Source organism: Acanthaster planci, linkage group LG08 (genome assembly GCF_054643075.1).
Source record: "Acanthaster planci isolate LZ-2023a linkage group LG08, COTS_SCS, whole genome shotgun sequence".
In the NCBI taxonomy this organism is placed as follows: Eukaryota; Metazoa; Echinodermata; class Asteroidea; order Valvatida; family Acanthasteridae; genus Acanthaster; species Acanthaster planci.
The window spans coordinates 1,434,735-1,460,872 of NC_141784.1; the positions used below are offsets into that span (position 1 = coordinate 1,434,735).

A 26,138-nucleotide genomic window follows, 5' to 3' on the forward strand; every position below is an offset into this window, starting at 1 on the left:
CTGGTTATGCAGCTTAATCTGATTAAGATCCATCTCAGGACTTGCCCATCCCTCTGCTTATATGTACATTTGTTTCTTTAGCAAAGCTGTTTTAAAATGATCATGAAACTCGGTGCCACATGTACATGTACATGTATTTGTTTTTTGTACATTCTAAACAAAGGTACATGTACATGTTCTGTTACATTACAACATGTACATGTAACCGTACAGCACATGCTGGTATGTACTTGTACAACGTACATGTGTATTGGGTTGGAAAAGCTTGCCTTATTTCAGCTGCCCGTATTAACACAAACAGACAAATGACTGCTTGGTCGGTGCTGACATGCAGTACTCTTGCAATTCATGTTGTTCACGGTCCCCAAACCATTTATTATATGATACCAGCACACTTGATATTTTTATTTGCTAGACTGCAGTCTGTTTACTTGGACTGTGTGGCATCGATTGTAAACTGTTGGTGAAGATGTTTGTCTTTAGCTTGTACAATGTAGTTTCAAAATACATGTAAGAAGCACCATTTGAAATTGAATTCAGCGTTTTTGTCTAACTTGTACATGTGTAGAGATATTGGTACATGCACATACATGTTAATTGCTCAGAAACAGTTGTCCCAACAATGTTATGCCACTTTTGTTGGTCTTCATGATGTGATCTAATGTGAGCTCAGCCATGGACAGGTATCCACTGCACTGCACAAGAAGGCTAATTACACTTGTACTTGGACATCTCTTTCTCCAAGAATCTGAACATTGGAAACTAAGAGTACCGGTACATGTACATGTATTAGGATTTGTGATTACTGATTACAGTGATCCTAATTAAATCATGCAATAGGACACACATAAAGGTTAGAGGGCAAAATGTTTTTATCGTAACAGAATCTTTGTCAGAGGTAAAATGTCAACTTTTTGAAAGTCTGTTTTAAAGGATTGCAATGATTTTATTGGCTAAGATGGTTTCTTTATATTCTGTGTGCTCCTACATGTTTCCTGCATGGGACTGCAGTATCCAAGATGTGAGCCTCACCGGGCAAGGATCTGAAAAGCACTCATGTAATTATCCAATGGTATCTGATGTTATTTAGTGTACTCCATCCATCCTTGTTGCAGGCTGCTGGAGGTTTGAATCAACGGAGCATGACTGTAAGGAGGATGAGTGTAATTCGTCCATGCCACCCATTGACTCCATTCAACGAGCCCACAATGTCAGCAGTCAGTTCTGCTGCTGTAAGGGAGACTTCTGTAATGCCAACGTGAGCAGCAGCTACGTACCCGTCCCGCACACGAAGCCCATGCCCATCAGACCGGACGGTGAGTTGGTTGAAATTCTCACTGCCGCCTCTGCACATGTTTCAGGCACTGTGCATCTCTCACGTTGGAAATGTGAATGTAAGGTTTTGACATGTACAGTAACGCTCAGAAATAGAGGACCTTTTCGCGATCGATTTACTGCGAAGAATTCTTCGCGAATTGGGTGCAATTTCAAATGTAACACTTGTCCGGGGAGTCCTTTGTTTCGCGAAGGTAAAGGTCGATTCTCGAAGACTCTGCCGCTGCAGTAAGGGAGAACCGTGAAGCACTGTTTGCGAAACTCCGGCCCCTCTTTGCGAATGATGTGCAAACATAAGCTGTAATTCGATGCCTAATGTTGAAACACGCATAACGCCTAGACCTTCAGACCTTGAAAGAAGTCACCAACAGAAACACCTTCACAAGTCACGAACATGATAATGCCCAGAATTGGAAGATTCGGTGTAATAAGCATTTGGGATATATTAAAAGAGTAGGCCTGCCATTAGAAAAATGAAAAAAATGATATACTGCTTTTCGGTAGTCGGCGAACATTTCGGTCATGAAACCCGTGTTTCAACGACTCTCATGTGACTATTAAAACCACTTGCAGAATGAAAAACCCCTTTCCACCTTCCCGTTCCTCCAATAAATTACATGTAGTGTGAAAGATTTCTCAACCTCTTCGCAATGACATTTTAAGCTTTCACACAAACTTTGGATGCATTTTCAGTCAAATATTAACATGTCATATCAATGAATTTGCTCCCGGAATCAAAATGCGACGAGCACAGTTCCTTCTATGGTTCTTGTATTTTTTATCTTTGGGGAGGCTGGATCAATCGGTTGTGGATTAAGATGATGATTTTTTTCTTTATGTTGTAGACAGGGTCGGTGGCACAAAAATGAAAGATTTTTCTAGGTTGGAAATGCCAGAATATGTAGAGGGTTGATGAAATTTTTTTTGTAAGAGCTAAAAATAAGGGTAGGTCGCAAATGAAAACCATAGAGGTAACTCCAGTCATTTGCAAAAGTTTAGGACTACCCATAGAAAATACATTCAATCGAAGAATAACTAAACTTAAACCAATCAATCATGGCAACTTATATTTATTTTCAATGTGTAACGTTGGCACCTTGGTTGAACAAATTTTTTACTACATTTCCATGATTTGACATGTTAACAGTCTAATATTCAGTGTTCCCTCCTTTATTTCTGATTGCTTATACTGGCTTTTTTCCCCAAGCTGCCTTACAGACAAAATGTCATACAAGACCTGCCTTTGCAAAAAATTCCATTCAAATGGGTATACAGCACTACACTGATGTTATGCACAACTGTAAAAACATGTTAAGTAATCATTCAATGAGACAATGTAATGCAGGCCCAGTGACAGAAATACCAATAAAATTCCAGGTGGTCTTAAACTTTTGCAAATGACTGTACGTTACGTTGGAGTATTGCAGCCAGGCCTGCTGCCTTGTAAAAAGAGCCCAGATGCCGGATTATCTCCACCATTGAGAGTGAAAAAATGTTGGTAATGTCCAGCAGCCTGGTCTTTTATTACTAGTACAGGCTTTTGTTACAAGACCCAGTTCCCTTTGTCCGATTTCGGAGACCCTGGCCACGCGTATAAAGAGTACGGTTCCGGTACCTGCAACCCCGGCGGCAAGTGGGTAATGCTCTCTGCTTTTAGCAAAGGGATAGACATGTGCTTGGTTGGTCTTAAACATGCCATTAAGGCTCAGGAGAATGGACACAGCTAATGCCTGAGCTGCAGGTTAGGGCATTATCAGCGGTCACTCTTTTGAGCCGGTCTTAAACTAATGTGTAAGACCGGTCAGGCACATCTAGTCAGAGTCAAAAGAAATCAGTGCATGATAGATTTCCAGTGATTTTGTTCTAGAGCGTTACTTTAATTTTCCAGAACACCCCCCGTCCATTTTATGATATATTCCTTGTGCAGATTGTCCAGAAGAATCTCCATGTATGGACTTGGGTCGCGCATGGCGCATGCAGACTCTTGACCAACATGGATGGAGTAAACTGTCTTATATCCAGGTGCCAGCACATGATTTATGCAGCAGGCATTATAACTTCTCAGCGGGCATTATCAAATGTTAATACACGGTCAAGAATAGGGAACTGTCTGAGGTACATGTACATGTATTTATGAATGCATCTTTAATGCGCTCTGCTTTTAATGCATTTAGCATTGGAGATTGTTAAATTGCTCCTGATATGAGCTTGAGGAGTGATTTACACATGTACATGTAAATATGCCTTAAGCACTTGGAAATCCATTGTTGGTTAAAATATAAAAAGTCTACACCTGCCATGATATTATTATTACAGTTGTCTCTGACCAAGATGAAAACTTCTTTGAAATCAGGTGTTGAGAGGAAACTAGGTTGGCTTCCTCAGTTCTGATTCCCTCCCCTAAGAATTTACCATGTTTGCAAGTGCATTCCATCCTGTGGTTGTGTTTCTCATCAGGCATAGTAACATCACCACCCCAAAACAGTGAGAGCTGGACGGCCATCATAGTGGTCATGGTCTGCATTTTCTGTCTCTGCGTTGCTGTTCCTGTGGTCTTCTTGGCCTGCCGGATCTACCGTGCCCGCAGCCTGAAGGCCCGGATGGACCACCTGGGCATGCTGGAGGCCGCCCCACCCGAGCCCAGCGTGGACCTGGACCAGATGAAGGTCCTGAACCTAATCGGGCAGGGCCGGTACTGCAACTGTTACCGAGGCATGCTGGAGGAGCATGAGGTGGCCGTCAAGATCTTTGCGGGCGCCTCACGCCAGTGCTACCTGAACGAGGTGGAGATTTACAGCCTGGCCCACATCGAGCACCCCAACATCCTTAAGTTTGTGGGGAGCTGCGAGCGGATGGGGCAGGACAATTGGCCGGAGTACCTACTTGTGGTGGAGTACATGACCCATGGCTCGCTGATGAACTACCTGAAGGAGAACGCCTATGACTGGCTGGCCATGTGTCGCCTGAGTCAGACGGCAGCTGCCGGCTTGGCTCACCTTCATCAGTCTCTGGATAAAGGAGGTGAGATACCATTCAGGTTGATTTTCTGTCAAAGTCAAATCATGTTAAAGTTGTCAACACAGCATGTTTAAAATCTAAGGATAAGTATAGTATGAAACCACACCTATGCATTATAAATGCCAGTGTACTGATATGGCAGTATTTTGCTGAGCAAGCTTCAAATCTTAACCCTTTCAACGTGTCGCAGGACAAAATTGATTACCACACTTGCTGTCTTCAGAGGTGCCTTTGTTGTGTTTCCTGGAAAATTACATGTAACAGTTACATGTACCTTAGTACAGCATGTACATGTACATGAACTGGTACTGCACATTATGTAGATGTGCACGTGTGCATTTTTTCTACAGTCACGAGTGAGAACCATTGGGATTTTTTTTAGTAACTTTGGCAACATTTCATTTGTGTAGAGATGAAGTACGCTTATGAAAAATACTAATGCTAAGCGCATGTATGTAGGGTCCAGAGAGCAGGGAAAATCCCTGGATGGGCCTTGGTGACTTTTTTCAAATATTTTGGGGACAAAAAATTGCTGAAACGTTCAACTTGATATGTATACATGTACCTCAGCTTGACACATCCATGTGCATGAGCATTATTTTTTGCTTTCAAAATTATAACAAAACATTACTTGTACATGTAGGAAGTGTAAATTCACGACCCCTCAAAGAGAGCTGTATTTTCCAGGTTTACTGTTAAGCCGACCACAGTTGAGCAGTTTTCCTGCTTGGAGTGATTATGTACTGTACATGTATGTATGTAACATATGCTTGGACATATATGTACATGTACACTGTACATGTACATGCAAGTCTAAAAAAATTGTACGGTACTTTTACATGTATGTACGTGTACGTACATTTACCATACATTTATGCTGCCATATGTTCCATGTGGTACTGTACACGACAGTGGAGATGTCTTCATACACATAGTATTCACACACTTGCCTGGACTGAGTTCTCATAGGAATGTACTCAGACACACGTACATGTACGCAGTTCAGCGTCGGATCATGCCATGAAAAATATGGCATTTGGAAAGGCCAGTCTGGGGGGGGGTTGAAGTGAAGACTGGAGATAAATTATGGCATACACATGTGTACATGTACAATGTGTGTGTGCATGTGAGTGTCGCGGTGAGGAGTTGACACTGGTTGGCACAGCAGGTGAAGGGTCCACTATCAATAACACCCAACCTGCACAACGATTGTACCGTATTCCAGTCAGCTCGGCTTTACAAGTAATATGAAAATGAACTCACTTTTTTCATGAGTGATTTGATTCAGTTACAAGTTTAAAAAGGCCATTTGCTGACAAGGGCCTACAAATTAATGTACATGTACACGCACACGTACATTACACCATATTCAATTATTGATAGACATGTACAGGTTACAGCACCCATATATTTGGTAAAACATTTGGTAAGACTGAGATACATGGACATGTGCATGGACCCGTATTGTACTGTATGCCTTTGCCAAACTTGCGTACGAGTACATGTATGTGTACCGATATGTTTAAAGTAGTGACCTGTGAACAAGAGGTCCAAATATTAATGCTCATCGTGTGAACCTTGTGTTCAGACAAGAATTTCCCTTCTCTGAAAAACAGGTTCAGAGGCATTTGGGAATCAGGGGTATCCATAGCAAAAGGAAGAGGAACAGGTAATAAGGAAACCATCAACAAAAATCCAGCTTTTTCAAGAAGAGTTCAAAGTTCAGGATACTTTAAGTGAGTGATTTCATAGGGTTTTCTGAACTACACAAGAAGTAAGGAATGTCCTTACCAGGAACGTTTGTGTACACGTGTGGTTTCTTGCATCGTGTCCACTTGGCAAAGAGCAAAACAAGCCACTGGCATGTTACAGCCGTTTATAGAGAGAGTTTATAGATGTACAGCTTTCGCATGTGAGGATTTTGGTTACAGCTAATTAAAAATTAAGCTTTCTGTCATGAATACACACAGAATGTAACAACATTGATAAATGTATTTTCTGGTCCCTTACCGTCACTGGCCATTTTCCCTCCTCCTTTTCTAATTTTTTGTAGGCTCCTCCCGGCCGGCGATTGTCCACAGGGACATTAACAGCAGGAACATTCTGGTCAAGTCAGACCTGACCTGCGTCATTGGCGACTTTGGCTTCGCCATGAAAGTGTTTGGCTCGTCCGTGGTGCGAGATGGAGATGAGGACAACAGCACCATCACTGATGTGAGTGTCTGCCCATAGGCTTTGTACATGACCATGAGAGGGCGCTCTATATGTGAAATAACTGACATGTTTATCAGACTTATTTGTGTTGTGTTTGAAAGTGAATTAGTACACATAAGTGTTTTAGGGGACCTTTTATTACATGTCACACTGCTGTTTCAATGTTGCTGGATTTCCATAGTGTTTTAGGTGAGACATTTTATGATGTCTCACACTGCTGTTTTAATGTTACTGTATGTTCAAAGTGTTTTAGGTGAGACATTTTATGATGTCTTACACTGCTGTTTCAATGTTACTGGATTTCCATAGTGTTTTAGATGAGACATTTTGTGATGTCTCACACTGCTGTTTCAATATTACTGGATGTCCATAGTGTTTGAGGTGAGACATTTTATGACATCTCACACCACTGCTTTAATGTTGTGGAATGTCCATATTTGAGCCAAATCAAATGGCCATAAGGATTTGATCACATAAAACAGTTTTGGATTGCTTGATAACAAATTAAGATAAAAAATATAGTGTAAACGAAAATCTGATCTTGAAAGGGTCTTACAACCCTAACCATGCTGAACCCAACAAGGTTATGCAGGATTTCAAGGGTCCCTAGGGGGTTAGGGTTCACCCTAACCATGCAGAACCCAACAAGGTTATGCAAGATTTCAATGGTCCTTTGGGGGGTTAAGGTTACCATGCTGAACCCAACAAGGTTATGCAAGATTTCAATGGTCCCTTGGGGGACTAGGGGTAAAGCTTGAAGTTGGATGTTTACCCAGTAATAAACCTATACATACATGTACAAGTATGACTATTTGCATTCCATCAAGAATTACACTCTTTAGCATGTATGGAATTCAGTTTTGCACAGAGAAATTTATATAAGCGATAAAAAGTGACGAGGTTTCAAATATGTATGTGTAACTGCCCAACAGTGCAAAAATATCATTGCATTGTGTATCACTGTTTGTTGGTCGACCTGTGCCTTTGTTGAAACTACATGTATGAAAGTTCGAAATCTGTGTACATGTACCTGTATGGTATCGTACATGTACATTTGTACATGTATAAATATAATATACCCTTACACAGGTATGTGTCTTACATGCCTCAAGTGAACTGTCAAAAGCACCTCTACACCCACAGCAATAACTCTGCATCAAGGATGCTACAAACACATTTTGCAAAGTGAAAGTGGATGCAAATGGGGCACTTTTCATTGAATTGCCCCTTCTAAAGTTGAAGGTCAGTTATTCAGTAGGCTAATAGTCCCACTGTTGGATGTGCTTGTCCTTGACGGGAAAGAGCACTTGTAGAAATTGGCGTGGCCCCAACATGATCTGAGAGCCAAGTTGTTCACCTTTGACAGAGGTCTTCAACCCCTCCAATTCCCAAATAGATCTTGAACGAGAATTTCTGTGATTGAGGGTCACACGCTCTTGACAGTGATCATTGTGTGATAACTTCATGTACTCATATGAGGTGTTCCTTGGCTATTTCATGCTGCACTTTGTCTTTCATGGCCAAGTGCTTACCACATTCTACATACATGTACATGTATGTCCTTAGTCATGTACATGATGTACACTGTACATGTATGTATCCTGTAACCTCCCCTTGTTCCCATGCAAACAAACAGTTCACTTTCTAACCATACTACGTACATGTTGTCTAAACCTTCTAATCCCACAGAATCTTCCAGGTAAGATATCGGATGATGTTGTCATATATGAGATTGAGTAATGTCAAGAGAAAGCCATTGTGGCTGTTTATAAGAGACCAGTGCAATACCGGTACCCTGTGAAAGCTGAGAACTACATGTAGTGCCAGTACATGTACATGTGTGTACACATAAATGATAATAATTGATAATGTGCTCATGTACATGTACTGGTACAAAGAACGTGTTGCAGGTTTCTTGCAGAGTGGAGTGTAGTGGAAGATATGAGTCGGTAATTTGGTGCTGAGGACATTTTATTTTACTATTGGTACCATTTGTGCTGTTGCTGTCTGTAATTTGGAGGAAAAAAAACCTAATGACTTCTAATGTTCTGTAACTTACACGCGTGCAGATTCACCTGATCTGAAATCTGAAACCCATTTGAATTATAGTAACAGGTGTTTCTGAAATGCGAGAGCATCATAGGCATTACGGCTGACTAGACATTTAAATTATACACTGTCTGTATGTACTATGGTACATGTACATGTACAGTACATGTACATGCAAGGGCCCCCCATCCAAGAGATCTGTAGAGTACAGTGTCCTTCTTTACAGCAGATGCTTAAAGGATGGCAGCGATTAATGTTTTAGGTACAGTTTTTCAGTAACTTAATTCTTTTCTTCGATCTACAATGTACAAAAACTATTTGACTTTCCTTTTTGTTAAAATGTATTCAAAATTGTCTACGTGTACATGTATGCTTTCCTGGACAACTGAGAGCACTGTTGCTGTGATGTCGGCCAGGGAAGACAGCCAGAATTTACTCACTGAAACAAATTTCTGAGAGAGTGTTGTTTGCTTGCTTATTGCTACCTGAACTGCATGTACATGTACTTCTATTGTTACAACAGTGAATCATCAAAGAAAAAGAAAATTTAGGCCATCAAATCTATAAAAAAAATCAGCAGCTTTCTTGCAACAATCAATGTACTGGTAAGTGAGTTTTCTTCCTAAGATGACATCACAGTTTTTGCTCATGAATATACATGTAGAATACTCAGCAGCATAAACAGGCCAGCAAAATAATGACAAAAATTGGGAAACAGAGGTAACTAAGAAACATGGATGCATTGTGGAGGTTAGCATTAGAAAATGTGCCTTGCGGAGGGTCCGCAATATGAATTTCATGTGGGAACTTTTTTCAATTTTCTACTCCTCTCAAATATCAGAAACCTACCGGTATCTGAGCAGCTTTTTGGTAACTCTCACTGGAAGTTGAAGAAATTTACAATTTACCATGCTTTTCCTGACAAATGAGGGCACTGTTCCGGTGGTGTCAGTAGAGCTGTGTTTAGAGAGAGTAACACCAACTTCAGACTTTGGAACCAAAATGGCTTTTTGTTACGAGTGCAGTACAGCATGTACATGTAGCTACTGTAAGCTGATTGTTCATTTGCACTGATGCATATATTCCACCATTTTGGTTCCAACAATTGACACACCCATGTCGCAACTCCCTCTTTACATGTACTATACATGTAAGGGGCTCTGGATATCAGTACAGGAAGATGGTGCTCATTTTGGGGTTTTTCTTTCGAAAATGTGTACCCAAAATTTACTCGTCAAAAAATACATGTATTTGTTAGAAAACTGTGTGCACTGTCATACTGTCTTGAACTTGAACAATTAATTACCAAATGGAACAAAATTTTGTGTACTTCTGCTGCAAAGATTTTGAAGCCAAAGTATGAGGGAGGATGATTGAGGCCGTATTTGTTTGCCAACTCATATTCCTGCCTAAAATAACTTGACCTTGCATGGGGAGTAAACATGGGAAGCAGTTCAAGATTAACCTATATATGTACATGTAGATGGTTGGGCCTGCCTTAGGCAGTCTTAATATGCACGTATACACTTTCGTTCATTATGTGCATACAGGCCATAGACTGATTCATGTTTGACCTGACTGAATGTACATGTACATGTACTTAGTGTGACATCATTGTTGAGGGGCTGTACATGTATAGGCTGTACGTGGATGTGTAATTGTACATGTACATGTCAGCTCTATACATGCATCAAACATCCCAGAGGTACATGTACATGTAATAGTGCATGTATGCAGTTGTGGTTTTTCTTCACCAAACTTAAATGGGTTCATCTGATGTTGTATGGTACAATCCTAACGCTCTTGGGCATATGCTAAAATCATATTAATTAAAATTGGAAGATTCAGGACTGTTAGCGTAACCCGTTGGTGCTGGAATTATCTTTGAAATAATGTGTTCAAGCAAGTCAAAAAACAAGTTCCCTCAGAGCATCCAAAACTTGCTTTTGTTGATTTTTATAATGAATTGCAGTGTTCTACAGGAGCATCTTAGTTCTGATTTGGCTCTTTATCAAATTCCGGGGCACAGTGAGTATGTATGGGAGTGTATTTGTACCAGCACCCACACTGTGTTCTGTGAATGCTACCAGTATGTTTCAGGCGCAACCCAGTCAATATTGCTGTGTCCCCCTGTGGTTGTGAGGTCAGGTATGGAATGCCAAAGAGGCAAAACTTGATGGCAACACATTGATTCTTCAACATCGATCGATTATTCTTCTACGGTACATTGATCGATCGTTCTTAGATACAGGCACATTGATCGATCATTTCACACATCGATCGATCGATCTCTTTTGATCGTTGAAGAAAGAGCAAGGAAAGAGTGATAGAAAAAGAGCGATGACAGAAATACGATGACAAAATTGCGAATGAAGAAAACCGATGAAATTACATCAATGCCAACGTTACGCAACCCCTTCCAGTGCCAAATAAAACATGTGTTCCCTGTAACGTGTTCATTACCAGTGATTGATCAGTTACCCCTCCCCCCAAAAAAAACAACTGAATCTGCAAATTTCCAGTATACATAGATATGTTCGCATTAGGAAATTTGTTGGGCCGGAAATTTAATCTATCCTGAATTCCGCTGCAGAATCGCAATATTAATTATTTTTTTTACAGGTGTGTCCCTTAAAAGCGTCCAACCAGCCTCATCTGTACACTTATACCAGTAGCAACAACATCACTTCATTCCACCATCCAGACCAAAAATAAAAAAAAGAAAAACCGATTGAATAGTGCCTTTTTTGTTTGACTATTTGCTGACTATGCACAGGTCGGCACAGTGCGCTACATGTCCCCAGAGGTCCTCGATGGTGCCGTAAACCTACGTGACTGTGAGTCAGCCCTGAAGCAGGTGGACATCTATGCCCTGGGTCTGGTCCTGTGGGAGATTGGGACAAGATGCAGCGATCTGTATCCAGGTAGGCATGCTGAAATGTACCCCAGCCCCACCCTCACCTCCAGCCGAACCCCAATTCCCTCCCAAATCCATGGAGCAACATAGACTTGTCTGAGTTGATGCTGGACTTTTTCAGTCTCTGCGGATGTCATCAATTTCCGTTGCGGTTTCTTTCGTGGTTGGAATTCAAAACTTTACTTCATCCGATCTGGAATAAAGTCTACACTGCCTCTCCCCTAGACCCATTTTAAGAATGGCATGGTACTTTGCTATTCACTCAACATGTACATGTTGATTACTTGGTGTAATAGCGACACGTTCGAGCCCTTCATCATAAAGGGTGCGGGTGAAATTTTCTTGGACACTTCTTGTGCAACTGCACTTTGTCAGTGTATGAAAACAGTTTGACATCCACGTGTGGTAAAGTGCACTGAAGGAGCAATATGGAAATATTCAAAAATTGTTCGTGTTTCTTTTGATAAAGGGAAGAGACTTCTCAGTTTATAATAAGATTCTCTGTTAAAATCATTAACCTAAAGGGTCACTCAGTGGCCTATTGCCTTGCCCTTAAACAACAAAAAGGGAAGAAAATTCAGAACAGTAAAATAACAATATTCCAGCACGTTTCTGTGCACAAAGCAGTGATTTTATGGATTTGTCCAACCTAGAATGACATGAGGGTGAAATAACGGTACCAGTAGTGAATGTCTTCCCCCCAACCTCCTTCCATGCCATCATTAAGTGACAGTATTCCTCATTATGGCATCGTTGTTACCTCAGTCCCTATTTGTTTAGTTACTGGTATCAGGTACCTTTACTGCGTAACATAAAACTAGCTATTGGTGAAACAGGAACTAGACTTGAAAACATCTAACAAAAGAGGGTACTTACATATACAAGAAGGTTCTCCAAATTCTTGGAATTGAAATAATGGCTATACTAAGGACCCTCCCTCCCCTCTGTCATCAAGTACCTGATAACTTTGTTGACTCGGAGAATTCCTCCCCGGAAATTTCAGCGGAAATCCAAGAGGATTTGGCCTGACGAGTCCATTTCCCCGTTGCCAAGATTTTATGCTGTTAGGCCTTCCAGTAAACACAGGAAAGCCAATCACCTAGTCTCAGCCTGCAAGGAGTCGCTAGCAGTTTGTGCTGGATTTGGAGGTCATGTCAACAACTGCTGTACATGTACATCCTCCTGGCTCATTAATAGGGGTGGACTTTGTCCCTCTCCCACACCCCCCCCCCAACTTGGGAAGTGAAATATGGGTGTGGTCACAGGCATGGGTCTTCGTGAGTACAGTGTACTTGTCCAAGTCTTTTTGTCTGATGTGTGTACATGTACATCTTTATGCATGAGTGACTGATGCGTTGGGGATACATGTACATTGCATTAATACATGTGTACATGTACAACTTCATGTATTGGTCCACGTACATGTACCCATAAGCTAATCACCGGCTGGTAGATACGAGTACTGTAGTATTCATTGACATTGGATGTATAAATAAATCAACCTACAATACCGATAGTGTATACCACCTGTTATAGTGTGCCACCTCCACTAAACAGAGAAAGAATACATGTACATGTGATACATCTCTGTGGCCTGAGATGGCTCATATCAAGAACATGTACATGTAGAATACAGTGTACATGTATGTTCACCGGTACACCTACATGTACATACATGTATTTATACATGTACATGTATGTATGTACATGTACTGTATAGCATGTGTTAATTCAACTTGTTCCTTTACATGTATCCCATCCAGTCTATCGCAATCCCACAAATGCTTTAATACTCAGGTACTCAAAAGGTGTATGAATAGTATTACTGAATATTGACTACAAGTGTACATGTACATGTAGCAATACATGTACAGGTACTTCAAGGGGTACATGTACATGTATGGTAAATCTCTCTAACCTCCTGAGGTGATCTGTCATTATTTTTTTCTTGGTGCAAAGCGAAGGGAAAAGCAGGACTTTCTGAAATGAGACAGCATTTTTTTTTGTACCGATAACTGTAGATTGGACTTTTGGCGACTGCCAAAAACAACAAAATGAGTTAATACCATATGGCGTCGTTTTTGCCATTGAGAGACGGGATCTGAGTGCTCATACTGTAATGCTTGGGCATGATCTTTTCATTTAGACACAAGTATCATTAGAGCCAGATCAAAATCAACAAGTATCATTAGAGCCTGATCAAAATCAAAAGTATCATTAGAGCCTGATCAAAATCCACAAGTATCATTAGAGCCAGATCAAAATCCACAAGTATCATTAGAGCCAGATCAAAATCCACAAGTATCATTAGAGCCAGATCAAAATCCACAAGTATCATTAGAGCCAGATCAAAATCTACAAGTATCATTAGAGCCAGATCAAAATCTACAAGTATCATTAGAGCCAGATCAAAATCCACAAGTGTCATTAGAGCCAGATCAAAATCTACAAGTGTCATTAGAGCCTGATCAAAATCCACTAGTTTCATTAGAGCCAGATCAAAATCTACAAGTATCATTAGAGCTAGATCAAAATCTACAAGTATCATTAGAGCCAGATCAAAATCTGTGATGCGATAACTCTTGTTAACGATGAAGCAAAATCTGACCATCTTTCTCATCTTTTTCTTCCATGTGGTACAGTGTCTGAATAACACCAACAGTTTCAAAACACTCATGTTCCTTATCATCTAGCGTAGAGCAGTTTGCTTTTTCTGGTGGAAATTTACCGTAACTTGACCACAGTTTTGAGTCAGGCGTGACACGGTCTGTGCATGTGCGTGCTGTTCATTGTACAAGTAGCTTCATGTACTAGAGTACTTAGTACACGTACATGTACACATATATTTTAGCTACACGTACCGGGTACTCTGGTTGACTTAAGTTTGTCATGACGTTAGTAATGATATTGAACTTTACAATGTTAACATTTACATGAACAGCTTATTGTTCGGAGATTTTAGCTCATGCCCATTGGAACTTGACACAAACCGTACATGTACATCATTCAGGAAAGTCAACCATAATCATGAGCACACTGTAAATGCACACACACTTTCAAAATCACTGGGTAGGGGCTTGGGATTGTACAGCAAAAACCCTAAGTAAGAACGAGTGGCAAACAGTGTACTGGTAACTGAAGGGGGGGCAGGCAAAGGGAAGTGGCTGAGCCATGTCTGAAGGAGAGCAACCAATCCTTGGAAGAAAGTAAAGACGGCAGTACACCTGAAGGAGCCTCAAGAAGCCTGTATGGCGAAGGCTCATAGTAGACCCGTATGTGTGTTGGCCCACAGCGTGCTGCACTCACGTGTACATAGTACTATTCCAGTGTCAGCCTGAGTCACCTAATGACTAATGTCCGGACATGATAGTAAGCTGCGTCAGCGATGACAGAGTGCTCTGTTTTGATGTGCTGCTCCAATGCCTGTACGTTGTACTTGTTACCTGTTGAATAAGATCACTTTGGAACTTGCGTAATCATTGGTGATTGGAAGTTTAAAGCAGAAAGGACATTAAAGGAGGGACATATACATGTATGTAGATTAAATTTTGCTGACCCTGGATACATGTACATGTATGTATCTTCAGGCAAACTTGAATTCTCAATTCTGATTGGTTCATCCATGGCAACAAACAGCGTAATATGTACATGTACATGTAACCGTACTGCACGGTTCATATCAAACCTGTGTACTGAGCTATTCTCACTCAACGCGGCGTGCTACATGTATTTTTACACTAAAAGCAAAAGGCACAAAGTTCTGCCAAAGTTACTTTAAATTCAAAGGAACATGTACATGCACAGTACCACTCGGCCTTTGGTCTCGTGGTATACGGGACACGGACGTACTACATGTACATGTACATTATTCTGTGTACCACTTGCGCTCGTGTGATAACTAATACTACATGTAGGTAGTACAGTGGATCTCTTTATTGAAAACTCCATATGTGTGGCTCTTGTGATCTATCAAGATTAAACAGGAATGCTTTTTTTTTTTTTACTGCCCTGCATCAAGGCTTTAATTTTCTTTGACTTGTTTTTGAACAAATATGCGAGTACATGTGACAAATGACTTGGGATGAAACATGTGCACTGGTACAGTGTATGAGGAACTAAAAAGTTGGAGTTCCATGTATTTAGATCTTCCCCAGAAAATAAATTCAGTCCATTCTTAGATACATTGTAAAAAGGGTTGGACAGAACTTTTTGTCAAAACCATTCCAAACAAAGAGGAGGTTTTTAATTTTTTTGGGGGGGAGGGGTGATGGTTAAAGTCAGTCTTATTCCACAATACAATGTACTACATGTATACATTGTAAAGGACAAGTACGTGTACACTGTACGTACATGTATCAGTACATTTACATGTATGTACTTACATGTACGTGTACATGTATGTACTTACATGTACATGTACATGTATGTACTTACATGTACATGTATTAGTTCATTTTGTGACGGACACTCACTAAAATGTATTTAATGTCTTTCACCGGGTCCCAATTTCATTGGGCATTAGTATAAATACCGGTACAGGTAGGCAGTGGCATAGGATCCAGTCATTAAGTGGGAGGCGATGATGAAATTTCAAATCTCAGGGGGTAGGGGGGGAAGGGACTGGACATTTTCTATTGCCAGGGGGTGCCATTTAATTAGAATTTACGCACATCTGTATATGTGCAGTATTTACATGTACATGTACATGTACAATGTAGAGTTCAGTTCCCTTCCTGACGATTCCAGTGGACATTGAAGTGAATTTTACATTCCTTTACATTATTTTGGATTCTGGTCAGTATCTTTTTTTGCCTTTCCTTGGAATTTTTTGGGTGTGGGGGTGGATATTAAATTTGGTAGATGATTCTACGGCTCATCCCTCTTGTCAAAAACGGAAGGGGTGGGATATCTCCCCACCCCATCCATGCCCTTTAATATAAGCCACAATCCGCCCAGAGCTGAAGTACACCCCCAATCGGCAAAAGAAAGACATGTGGTTACAAGCGGGTTCTTGCACGCGTACTGCGTGTACGCAAAGACCATACATGTACATGCCGGAGTAAATTAGTTACACGTATTCAGCGTGCTTCGCGTCAATCACGCATATACCTGCGCACTTCATGGTGCGCCTATGCGGTGGGTACCAAAAAAAATCACCCTATTTTTCCGCTCAGAGCGGATACAGATGTCAATGTCTTGTACGGTACTTTGGCAGTTACAGGTTCTCAGGAGAAAAACGTGGTCATTGACCAGCGATGGATGTAACCCCTGCTGAGCAGGGCTAGGACTCTGCAAATTAGTCAAAATACTGGTCTTAGTATGTAGACGTTTGATTGATTTTGGAAATTTGTTTTCAGAATTGAATATTTCAAGATGAAAACAATTAAAATATGGAAAAAATTCACTTGCATGTATTTGGTTACAAAATTGAATTGTGAACACGTATTTCAGGTGTCACGTGCTGACATTTGAGGAGCTGAACACATACACATTTGCACATGTATGCCCAACAATAAACACTTGCAGCTGGGGTTTCCGGATTACCACCGGGGACAAAAGTGCTCCACCACTGCAGCGATGAGCCACACAGCACCGCTGCACACAAATCCGGCTCCTATTGAAAAGGGGTCAGCAGCGCACGGTGCCACTTTCGGGAACAAAAGAAAATTACGTATTAACGCAAAATCTGGGCTCTTTTTACAAGGCGACTGCCCTGGCTGAAATACCCCAGCGTCAATAGATGGTGTCTGTCAGATAGAGTAAAAACCAGACAGTCCTTCGTGTGGGTGTAAGTGTCCAGTAAATGAAGATAGGAATTTTCAAAGAATTTTGAAACACAGAAAAAAATGATAATTATCCTGCCCCAGCATCATCAACATTGATAACTGCCACCAGCGTGAAGTGGTTAAGGCCCAAACTACTTTTCCTTATCAAGTTTTTTGTGTGTGTGAAACATTTTGTTTCTCCTTTTGTGGGAAATCTATACTCGGCCCTGAGTAGGGCAATGAAATCTGGGACAGGTATTTCTCAGGCCAAATTGTAGTGTATTTGGGATCAGTCGACTCACTGATGATGGAGAGCCTTATCAGATGTGTTAACAATACATGGAGTCTTCCACATGTCAAATAGTAGGCCTGTACCAGAAATACATGTAAATGCTTGAATACTTCTGTTCTTCATTCCCGATCAGTGTCTTGTTTTTGTTTGCAAACTGGAATTTATTGCCTTATTTTTTCTGTCGCGTTTCCTCTAGGTGGCAACGTACCACCTTACAAACTGCCATTTGCCGATGAGCTTTGCCAACATCCAACATTTGAGGATATGCAGGTTCATGTGTCCAGAGGGAGGAAACGGCCTGCTTTCCCTGATGCCTGGAAGGAGAACAACCAGGTAAAAATAAATCATGAATTAGCAGTCAGCAAGAGAGCATTTCACCACCTGTCATTTCCCCAAAAGACCTTGAGGAAAGCTTTCACATTGGAGCAATAAAAGCTAAAACTTGGTACAAAACCTTAAATTCAGTCGCAGGGTACAAACAGCATTTGATTTTCTCCACATCTTGTCTCTGTCATCGATGGAAGTGTTCTTTTGTATCAAGTGGAAAGGTTCTTTTATTCATGCCAGTGTTGTAGTGAGCCCATCACAATTCCCTGCATGTTCATCACAAGTCATCCAGTGTTAAGTCAGCTCGTAAGCTGTTCAAATCAACTGTGACAAAAGCATTCTATTTTGTCCTTGTTCACACTGTTTCTTGCGACTGGTCTTGTGGAAAGACCTGTGATGGACTCGAATACAACACTTGTTGATGCCCTAAACATGCTTTCTCTTGGAAACTGTTTGGAATAAAGTTTATTTTCTTCTTGGTGGATGAAGTACACTCCACTGATGCATTATCTGTTGGTTGTTTTTGTCACAGGCTCTACGGTCCTTGAAAGAGACCATCGAAGATTGTTGGGATCATGACTCTGAGGCTCGGCTGACTGCGCTCTGTGTGGAGGAACGCATCATCGAGCTGATGGTGCTTTGGAATAAACATCGCACAGTCAGCCCCACCATTAACGCCACCTCTGAGGGCACCACTGTGGCCACCCTGACCCAGACACGCGTCCAACCAGACTACAGTCCGGGGATGACCACCACCACGGTGGACTCCGCTGCTGCTGCCTCCCACCACGGTCAGTCCCAGCCCCAACATACTCTCCCCCAATGTGATCCGGCCACCACACTGGAGGGGTCGGAGGGCTTCTTTGGGTCACGCTGTGCTCCAACAGGCTCTGTAGTTGAGAAGAACGAGCGCCAGAGGCTTCTGTCGCCAGACACCATCAGCACCAGCCTCTCTGCTCAGTCGGATCTCAACTTGATCGACTTGTCATCCATAGCACCCAGTGTGGACCCCAAAAACTTGCACTATTCAGATGAGAACATTGAGAGGTACACATCCGATCTGAAGTACAGTCGGCCGTACAGCACGCCCACTGAGAGCTCTGAGGGGTATGGGTACAGTGAGCCCAACACCTCCCCAAGCAAGCCCCTTGTTATGCATGAGATGAGGCCTAGCCTTGCTGGGGACCAGATGACTGATAATCTGGGAGTGTGGAGCCGGCGGCACAATCTCCACCGGCCCACCAGCTTGCCAGTCTGGGGTCAGATGACTGTCAACGAGGCCAGGGCACGCTCTCATCCTGGTCACAGCCTGACCGAATTGGGAGACGAGCAGCGACCAGCCAAGCCCAACGTCAATAAGCAGTGGCAGCAAGCCCTGGTGGAGCAAGCTCCCGTCATGAGTCCCAAGCAGAATCTCTCTCCAAGGGAAGGTGATGCATTGATATCCGACAACTTGTCCTCCAGCAACGGATCTTGCAGCAGTCTCCATTCCACACTGTCCGAGGGGTCAGCCAACAGCTGCGAGTCAGACCACAGCCGCCGCCCAAACACCCTTCCCCTTCCCTCCAACAGCCACGGCTCCAAGAAGAAGCTGGTGGCTGTGTACATCCCCGATTCAGGCCCCACAACTAAGGTCCAAACGGGCATCGCCAAAATGGACAGTGTCAACACCCAGTGCCACCCGGTCAAAGTGGCAACTAACGCCACACACTGCAAGAGCAAACCTGGGGAAAGCAGGGCCACCTCCAGGGCCCGGGTGCAGCCCTCTGATGCTAACCCGTCCAACACCAGACCGTTGTCCTGGTCAGTGGGCGACAAATCAAACGAGGAGTCAGACTCAGGCAGTCTCCTGAATGGAAACTCCAAATCGAAAGACTGCGAATTGTCCACTGACTCCAAGAAGAGCAAGAGGAAGGTCACACCTTACAGGATACCGGGCACCAAGAAACTTTCGGTCTACAACGGCCAGAACCGTGGCAGCGTGTCTTCTGAAGAAGCAAGCTCCCCAGAATCCGGCCATACCAGTGACTCGTCAGAGAGCAGTGCCAACAACAACTCAGGCGACCAGTGCAACGGCATTCGCTTGTTAACACAGAATGGCCATGCCTTGCAGCCCGGCGGTAAGCCGGTCACCAATGGTGTGACATCCAGGCATTTGGTTCCTGCTGCAGATAGTACCTTCCAGCTGGGCGGAGACAGCACTCAGTATGGGGGGTCAGGCAAGACTGGAGTAGAGAATGGCCCGAGGGCCAACTACCAAGTGTCTTGTGTATAAATCAAGGCACGGAGTGTGATATCAGCATTAACCAGGGAGATGTTTGACTTTGAGTCTTGACCCTGAGTTTTTCATCTAAATTTTGTCAATCCATTGCAAGTAGTAACAAGTTGCCTGTTCAGAATCAATTCTCAAAATCGTCAAAGTCTCACCTGTTTCCCCGGTACATGAAAGTACACATTCTATTACTAGATAATGAGAACATTGTTTTGTTTAGTCATAAATCAGTTTTACACCATATGACAGCAGCTGACAATGTAAGCCGGTGAACTACTTCAGTAAATAGGAGACTATACAGACACTGGATGCTGGCAGTCATACTGCCCATGTGACCAGACCGCTACTGTATATGTTAGCCGGTGAACTACTTCAGTAAATAGGAGACTATACAGACACTGGATGCTGGCAGTCATACTGCCCATGTGACCAGACCGCTACTGTATATGTTAGCCGGTGAACTACTTCAGTAAATAGGAGACTATACAGACACTGGATGGTGGCAGTCATACTACCCATGTGACCAGACCGCTACTGTATATGTTAGCCGGTGAACTACTTCAGTAGATAGGAGACTATACAGACACTGGATGGTGGCAGTCATACTACCCATGTGACCAGACCGCTACTGTATATGTTAGCCGGTGAACTACTTCAGTAAATAGGAGACTATACAGACACTGGATGGTGGCAGTCATACTACCCATGTGACCAGACCGCTACTGTATATGTTACTGCGAGCATGCGCACATTAGTTCATGTGTGACGCAAACATTAGTGGAACGGTCGCATGGGACTGGTATGTTCACAGCCACCAAGCTTTGTCAAAGACCCCCGTCGATCTGAAATGTACACTTTAGTTCACGTGTGATGCAAACATTAGTGGAACGGTCGCATGGGACTGGTATGTTCACAGCCACCAAGCTTTGTCAAAGACCCCCGTCGATCTGAAATGTACACAGTTTACTTGCACAGTGTGCATTAATGTGCAGGCTATACTGCACAGTTCAGTCTGACAGATGCATATAGATGCACTATGCTGAGCAGGTTTTGTGTCAGGTGTCTTGTACACATAATGTTCATGCACACTTCCTCACACGAGTCTCCTGCGTAGCTGTCTTTGAAGGTTTCTCCAAAGGATCACTTTGAGATATTCTTGTAAAACTTGGCGGACAAACAGCTCTCATAACGTTTCCCCACGGATATCTCTTCTCAAATGAGGGATAGTGGTAACCATGGCAACTAGACTGCACATTGTGTATTGTATACTAAAATACCATGTAAATGTCTTGAGTTGAGATGTCTGAGCTTGACATTTGATATTTACTGGCCCAGAGTGAATAGCAACTCCCACTCATCCGCCCTCTCATAGTTTAGTATTTTGAATATCAGAAGAGACTTTCAACTCGGATACATTTACATTTTTATGTTTGGCCATTTCGTACCGCTGTTAACATTTATGAATATTTGGAAATTGAAGACAGATCCTTTGGTGCCAAGTTGTAATTTTTGTAAGTATGTACTCTTAGATCTGTTCCGTTGCCTGTCTGTAACTCTGTAAACTGACGTATTCATGTTCTCTGGCATGGAGTATTCACAGCAGTGGTGCCTTTACGCCGGGTTTAACTTGCCCCCCATTCACAAACTGGTGGTGGTGAGGGGGTGTAGCCCACGCTGCAGTTCACTCATGCCTGCAATCTAAACCAAGATTGCTAATGACAGCTGGTTGCATTTGGGGCTGTTGTTGGGTAAAATTTTGTTGAAATGACGAATCGTCAGCATAAGCCACCCACAATGCTTTGGGTTTCCTTACTTGGACTACCTTGGGTAGCTCTTGGCCCCTGAAAAACACTGCGCCATTAATCAACGTTTATGCTGCCATCAAACACTTCATTTGCCTGGTGACAAGAGAGAGCACAAGTGCTCCACGATGCCACAAATTCTCATTGCCAATACTTACGGATCTCCACGAGCAGTACGCTAGAGGGGTCCCCAGAGACTGCAGTACCTTGTTGAGCCTGGTTAATACAGGATGATGGATTGAGGGACATCGGTCAGCAAACGCAAGCAGAAGCCACTGTTTTACATGTTGCAATGCATTGCAGGTGTCTTTTCATGGGAGTTGTGTGGTGTACACATACATATACATCACTCTGCTGTTGACGGAAAGATCTTGAATGGAATTCAGTGACTAAGCTTAACGTGCTAAGGTGCTAAGGTTTGTTAACATTTATTCCAAAGTATCATTTCAGATAGATGCACATGAATTTCAAATTGTGTTTGAATAGATCTTTGACTTGAAATGAACTCCTTTTAAAAGTGTTTTGGTCCTTCTCGGGGCTTTTAGAAGAATTTCCTTAACTGTCGTGTACTTCTTGTTGTTACTATAGTTTTTGCATTCATTTTTGAAATAGAATTTTTTTTAAAGCTCTGATGTAAATACATGTAGCAGATGACAATGTTAATCACATGTACATGTAATTAATACTATAGGAAGTAATATTCTTGGGCTCTTAGCATGTGAAATGTATTCACATTTTTATACCTCATGAACACGAATTCTAATTCATTTGTGTGAGAGAGAGTTGAATCCTGAATTGAGCAACAGTTGGTAGGAAAAAAACCCTGGAAATCCGGTACATTGTCAGGGGTGAGATTTGTCAGAATTGTTTCCTGATTTCAGGATTTTTTCATTTGGACTTTTCTGATTTCATAATTTTTCTAGCAATGGGGAAAATCCATATATTGTTTTTACACAGAACATTTGATATCGAACACAAGAAATGGGTATTGTAAGGGATGCCTTTAAGCAATCATAGACCCCACACAGCTGTGGGGCCATGATCAAACCCTTTGGTGATCATTTTGTGGACATTTCATTTCCTCCAATACATAGACTGGGATATCCCAGACCCATAGATTTGACTCTGTCATCCTCTGGTCGCTTCAGGAATTTACTCCTGTGAGCTTTAGGCTTTTTGCTGCGGTTTTTTTCTTCAGCTGCAGGAACATCAGCCTGTCTCGCTCAAGGGCAGAGGCTGACGGTGATTTCATCTGAATTCAACAGTAAATCTTTGAAGCTCCAGGCGAAGCAAAGGGCAACGCTTTGTTTAGCATGTCTAGCTAAATGGGGAAGGGGGAGGTCTGACCCCTTTGACCTTTCTCTGATATTGTTGCATTGCTTTTATTTTTGGTCAAAATGGTCGCGAGACGTTACTAGAGTTTTTCCAGAACTTGAAGCAATCACAATTCAGATTGAATTCAAAAATCAAAACTTCATAGACGTACATGCATTCACAATGAGTGTCTATAGATGCATGCCAAGTTTCAACAAAATCGGACATGAGATCCCCCATGACCCCCCCCCCAAATGCCCAACCGTTTTTAGGGTTTAGACATGTGTCCGATATTGATGCGAGAACCCCAGAGAAGACTAAACAAAGTGACAAATCGGTGCAATGGTTGTAAAGTTGTGTATCATAGCTTCTCTCACTTGAATATGTATCATCATTTCAATTGTGTGTATTCATGCAAACTGTACAGAAATTAAGCAAATCATACTTGTAAAACAAAGCTGTTGTCACTGACTTTCATGCTGTTCATTGCTTTTGCAAAAGTAATTTACGAATTATTCCTGATCAGGGGTCAAAGAAAACCACAAAAATAAGTCGTAACCCATATTTTCAGTTACCATGGCCACACCTTGCAATTTTAAGACTGTGTATACCTTTGAATTATCCGGGTTTGGCAGAATTGTCTTATTCTGCTTTGTGTTCCACTCGCGAGTCGTGTTGATAACTTGCTTATTTTGCTTCCTTCAAAGTCTTTTTTGAACATTAACTAGTTAGTCTTGCCATCTCTCAAGGAACCGTCTCAAGTTCTCCGTACACGTAGTTCAGAAAAAAACACTTGAAGTTTCAAAGAGCAGCAGGTTGCGTGTTAACTTCTCAGTCCGACAAAGTCCATCACCTGCTGCATTTTGAAGAATCTTGCAGGCTTTGATAGAGCTAATAGGGGCCTGATGTTTTAGTTGTCTCGATCCCTTTCGGATGTTTTAAACTTGGAGCAAACGTGGACTTGATGTTTGATAATGTAGTGCTTAAATTCTCGCAACAACCTTTTTAGCTGTGAAAGGGACTCTTTCAGCCTTTAACCGGCTTTTTTTGTTCAGTTTTGCAACATTGTAAGCTTGTTGCGCTCAGTATTCCACATTGTTTGCATTTTGTAAGATGAGCTTTTTTTCTAATCTGTGTATTTTACACTAAAAAATATTTGGCTGTAGATTTTGTATGGTCGGAAGCCCTGTATTCCTTCGCTGTATCTCTTTGAGCAATTGGCTTGTGTTAGAAAAAGTAGTGTTGGTGAGATTAATAGATGTACATGCAGCTCAACATATTCGTAACGACTACTATACATGTATTAACGCTTGAGCCCGCGCCTTCTCTCATGTAGCGAAAGTTCGGTCTATTCACAGTTCTAGCGCATGTTGAGAAACCCTTGAAGAGAGGATAGATTGAGGGAATTTTGAATAATATATGTCCAACACCTTGATGAAAATCAAAGCAGAAATTCGAAATTCAACTCCATACTAACTCTCGTAAAGTAGCTGAAAATCCTACATTATTTTGATCAAAGGCCTAAATGGAAAATACTTATCTGGTTTCAGATTTAGTCAAAGCTTTATATACGAATACATTGGTTTGAAAACAGACTGTGATGTCTGGAGTAAGTAATCGTCATTGGAACTTGGCTATTTAGTATTCCATTTCAAAGAAATCTTCAGAAATGTCAGATTTTGGAATATGCTTGAATACACGAACAGTTGGGTTTATTGATTGACAGCGTTTCTGTGTCGGAGATAACTGTACAAACTGCTACAGGTTTGCTCGTGTTTCTTTTACATCTAGGCCTATTGGTCTTTATAAAAGTTTAAAATTAATGTCAACATCACTGTACATGTGTAGTCATTGTAGTGTACTTGTTTGAAGTTGGTGGTTTAGAACATGCTGTTTAATTTTTTTTTCAATCCACAACAGTTTCTTGAGATTCTTTTGTGATATTTACGAATATAATGATTTGAATTTGGGCCTATTTTGTTATTGTATCTCGGCATAGAGTAGCAAAGGGAGAGGAATTTTGATTGTGTCCACTTCATTTTTCTGACAGGGTAATCAACAGAGAGCTTTATTGTTTATATATACCTTCCACTTAAAACTCCGGAAGTTGGACGATTTGTTAGATTGTTTGCTCGAGGCTACGAAAGTGAACGGAAAATTTATTCCATGTGCCTGAATTAGGTTTGTTTTTTAGGATGACATAGCCTACCTTGATTCCGTCGACTTATTCGAAGTGACGCACATGAGTGGAATAGTCTTCATTCAAGTCTGTTTTGAATGCCGGGAGCCTTGTGCCATCTCTATTGTACCCAATGCTGTTATCCACCTTTGCAGAACACCTTGCCTGTGTGCTATGTCTGTATTTTGCCTACTGAGCATTCTTTATTTTGGAGGTGCAAGAACAGAAGCTGCAGTGAAACTTGGTACATCCTCTTGCGGATTATTTCGTCAGTTGATATCAATGGTCCAAAATTCAAAGAAATTCACCTCTTCAGCTTTTGCCGCAGCTGGCAACTCTGCCCTTGAATTTGTATAAAATGCCACGCAATGTAAAGTGTATGGGTGTATAAAACATGTACTATCACCATGATTAAGTAGCATAGATTGAGTTTAACCCTGTGAACTGTCAACCCAAGATACGTAAAGAAATGTGATATTTGCGAATAGTAAATAAAATCTGATGTATCGCTTGTCCACAGCATATTGGAGTTCGTGGTAATTCGGTGTTGTTAAGTTTAGTAGCAAAGGGGAAGAGTAGGGTTCGCGTCTACTAGACGAACCTTTTGCATGTAACTGTAATGGATCGAAGTTCAAACCAACGTTACTGTTTAGC

The 26,138-nt window shown here is 41.8% G+C and overlaps 1 protein-coding gene across 1 annotated transcript in view; it reads left to right on the plus strand.

Annotated features, from left to right (window-relative positions):
• Positions 1 to 26,006, plus strand: part of bmpr2 (bone morphogenetic protein receptor type 2) — a 34,620-nt gene extending 8,614 nt beyond the window's left edge. The window contains exons 4-9 of the mRNA XM_022232810.2: positions 1,116 to 1,316; positions 3,793 to 4,356; positions 6,407 to 6,567; positions 11,393 to 11,540; positions 17,787 to 17,923; positions 18,450 to 26,006. Coding sequence (XP_022088502.2) covers positions 1,116 to 1,316; positions 3,793 to 4,356; positions 6,407 to 6,567; positions 11,393 to 11,540; positions 17,787 to 17,923; positions 18,450 to 20,192 — 2,954 coding nt within the window. The 3' untranslated portion in view covers positions 20,193 to 26,006. The remainder of the gene's footprint in view (positions 1 to 1,115; positions 1,317 to 3,792; positions 4,357 to 6,406; positions 6,568 to 11,392; positions 11,541 to 17,786; positions 17,924 to 18,449) is intronic.
• The last annotated feature ends 132 nt before the right edge of the window (positions 26,007 to 26,138 follow it).